Below are 2864 nucleotides of genomic sequence, written 5' to 3'. Positions count from 1 at the left end.
CATTTTATGATTCCATTTATCTCTCTTCTTAGCATATTAATTTAGAAGTTAATTTATTAATTTTTAAAACTTTATGAAAAAGTTTTTTTTAGGGGGATTCCCTATATCTTGGCGGGTGGACGCGGTTTCTTCCTAGTCCGCCTCCGGCAGCGGTACACACTGTTCTCCGGCCCTTTGCACTGCAGGCCCTTTGCACCACAGGCCCTTTGCACCGCAGGCCCCCAGCTCCCGGGCCGCTCTTCCCACCCGCTAGCCTCCACCGGCAACAGACCCATGGCGGAGCGTGGGGAACTCGATCTGACCGGCACCAAACAGAATACCGGAGTGTGGCTGGTCAAGGTTCCTAAATATTTGTCACAGCAAACGGCTAAAGCCCCTGGAAGAGGTGAAGTTGGGAAACTGCGGATTGCCAAGAATCAAGGAAGGATTGAGGTGTCATTTACTTTGAATGAGGATCTTGCAAATATTCACGATATTGGTGGAAAACCAGCTTCATTCAGCACTCCTAGAGAACATCCGTTTGTCTTACAAAGTGTTGGAGGACAGACATTAACAGTCTTTACTGAGAACTCATCAGATAAACTTTCATCGGAAGGAATAGTGGTACAAAGAGCTGAATGCCGACCTGCTGCCAGTGAAAACTACATGAGATTAAAGAGATTGCAAATGGAAGAATCTTCCAAACCTGTAAGGGTATCACACCAAGTGGACAAAGGTGTGACAACCAATTATAAACCTGTTGCTAATCATCAGGACAATATTGAATATGAAAGGAAAAAGAAAGAAGATGGAAAACGAGCTCGAGCTGATAAACACGTTTTAGACATGCTATTTTCAGCATTTGAGAAACATCAATATTATAATCTTAAGGACTTGGTGGACATCACAAAAGAGCCTATGGGGTACCTAAAGGAAATCTTGAAGAAATTGGCGTTCAGAATGTAAAAGGGACCCACAAAAACACATAGGAGCTGAAGCCAGAGTATAGACATTATCAAGGAGAAGAAAAGAGTGATTAAGAGGACCTTAGCCAGCAAGCTAACAGAACAACTAAAGGGTGATGAGCTGAGGAAGCACCACTGATACTCAAATACTTGAGTACCATCTGTTGTAGGGGTAAAATGACTGGAACTTTAATTTCCCTAGGTAAATTTTTTAAACAATAATTCTTGTAAAGTTACAAGAATTTTTTTTGAGGAAAAAAATTTACAGGCTTGTATTAAACTAGATTATTCAGAATGGGGTGAGAAGTTGGGGGGGGTTAAGAAGGTTTTTCTTTTTATTGACTTTTAAATGTAAAACTAGGATATGTTTTCTAAATGAGGACTCTCTGTCCTTGTTTTATCTCAGAGGATCTGAGGTGATACAAATCCAAAGTGAATGACAAAGCAAGAAAAAAGTAGTCAACTACAGAAAGTCTTAAAAGGAATAAAAAGCAGGGCGCCTGGGTGGCTCAGTTGGTTGGGCGGCTGCCTTCGGCTCAGGTCATGATCCTGGAGTCCCTGGATCGAGTCCCACATCGGGCTCCCTGCTCTGCGGGGAGTCTGCTTCTCCCTCTGACCCTCCCCCCTCTCATGTGCTCTCTCTCATTCTCTCTCTCAAATAAATAAATAAAATCTTAAAAAAAAAAAAAAGGAATAAAAAGCCAAAGTTCCTTATTCTGAAAAAAAAAAAAAAGTTTTTTTAGTGGTTGCCCTAGAGACTGCAATACACATGTACAACTAAGCCAAGTCCACTTTCAAATAATATTATACCACTTCACAAGTAGTGTAAGTACCTTGTAATACAATAATGTGAATTCCTCCATTGTCCCTTATATCATTTGTGTCATTCATCTTACTTATAAACATACATAAGCACATTCATATACATTACATATATGTAAGCTTATTGTTGCTATTATTTTGATTAAATTATCTGTTGATCAATTAAGAATATGAAAAATAGAAGACTTATTATACCTTTACTGATTTATTCTCCAATGCTTGTCCTTTCTTTCTGTAGACCCAAGTTTCTGACCTATGTTATTTTCCTTTTGTCTGAAGAACTTTTAACATTTTTTGCAAGCACGTCTACGTGCAACAAATTCTCCCAACTTTTGTCTGTCTGAGAAAGTCTTTATTTCTCCCTCACTTTTCAAGGATCATTTTTTAGGGTACAGAATTCTAGGTTGGTGGATTTTTTTCTCTTAACATTTAAAATATTTCACTCAACTCCCCCGTGGCTTCTGGGGAGGAGTTGGATATAACTCTTATCTTTGCTTCTCTTTAGGTAAGGTATTTTTTTCCTCTGACATCTTTCAAGATTTTTCCTTTATCTTTTGAATATGGTAGGTGTAGGTGTAGCTTTTAAAAGTAGTTTATCTGGGGGTGCCTGGGTGGCTCAGTCGTTGAGCGTCTGCCTTTGGCTCAGGTCATGATCCCAGGGTCCTGGGATCGAGCCCCGCATCGGGCTCCCTGCTCAGTGGGAAGCCTGCTTCTCCCTCTCCCACTCCCCCTGCTTGTGTTCCCTCTCTCGCTGTGTCTCTCTCTGTCAAATAAATAAATAAAATCTTAAAAAAAAAAAAAAAGTAGTTTATCTGTTCGTTTTTGTTTGTGTTCAGTCATTTATCCTTCTCGGTTCTCTGAGCTTCCTGAATCTGTGGTTTGGTGTCTGATGTTAATCTGGGGGGAAATTCTCAGTCATTATTGCTTCAGATGTTACTTCTTTTCCTTTCTCTCTTTCTTTTCCACCTAGTATTCCGGCTACACATATGTCATATCTTTTCTTGTTATCCCACAGCTCTTGGATATTGTGTCTTGGGGTCTTTTCCCTCAGTGTTTTCTCTCTTTGCTTTTCAGTTTTGGGAGTTTCTGTTGTCATAT

The 2864-nt window shown here is 40.0% G+C and overlaps 1 protein-coding gene across 1 annotated transcript; it reads left to right on the top strand.

Moving 5' to 3' along the window:
* Positions 1 to 258: 258 nt before the first annotated feature.
* LOC118022446 (general transcription factor IIF subunit 2-like) lies at positions 259 to 1055 on the top strand. Its single transcript, XM_035023213.1, has one exon. It carries the CDS (start codon positions 274 to 276, stop codon positions 943 to 945), a length of 672 nt encoding a protein of 223 aa, XP_034879104.1. The 5' UTR covers positions 259 to 273; the 3' UTR covers positions 946 to 1055.
* The last annotated feature ends 1809 nt before the right edge of the window (positions 1056 to 2864 follow it).

This window comes from Mirounga leonina, unplaced genomic scaffold (genome assembly GCF_011800145.1).
Source record: "Mirounga leonina isolate KUSES-001 unplaced genomic scaffold, KU_Mleo_1.0 Mir_176, whole genome shotgun sequence".
NCBI classification, from domain to species: domain Eukaryota; kingdom Metazoa; phylum Chordata; class Mammalia; order Carnivora; family Phocidae; genus Mirounga; species Mirounga leonina.
The sequence above is the reverse complement of the archived record's forward strand: the minus strand, read 5'-3'. Positions and strand labels throughout refer to the sequence as shown.

Coding starts and splice junctions, on each gene's coding strand:
- LOC118022446 (XM_035023213.1), top strand. CDS start 274: ATGGCGGAGCGTGGGGAACTCGATCTGACCGGCACCAAACAGAATACC.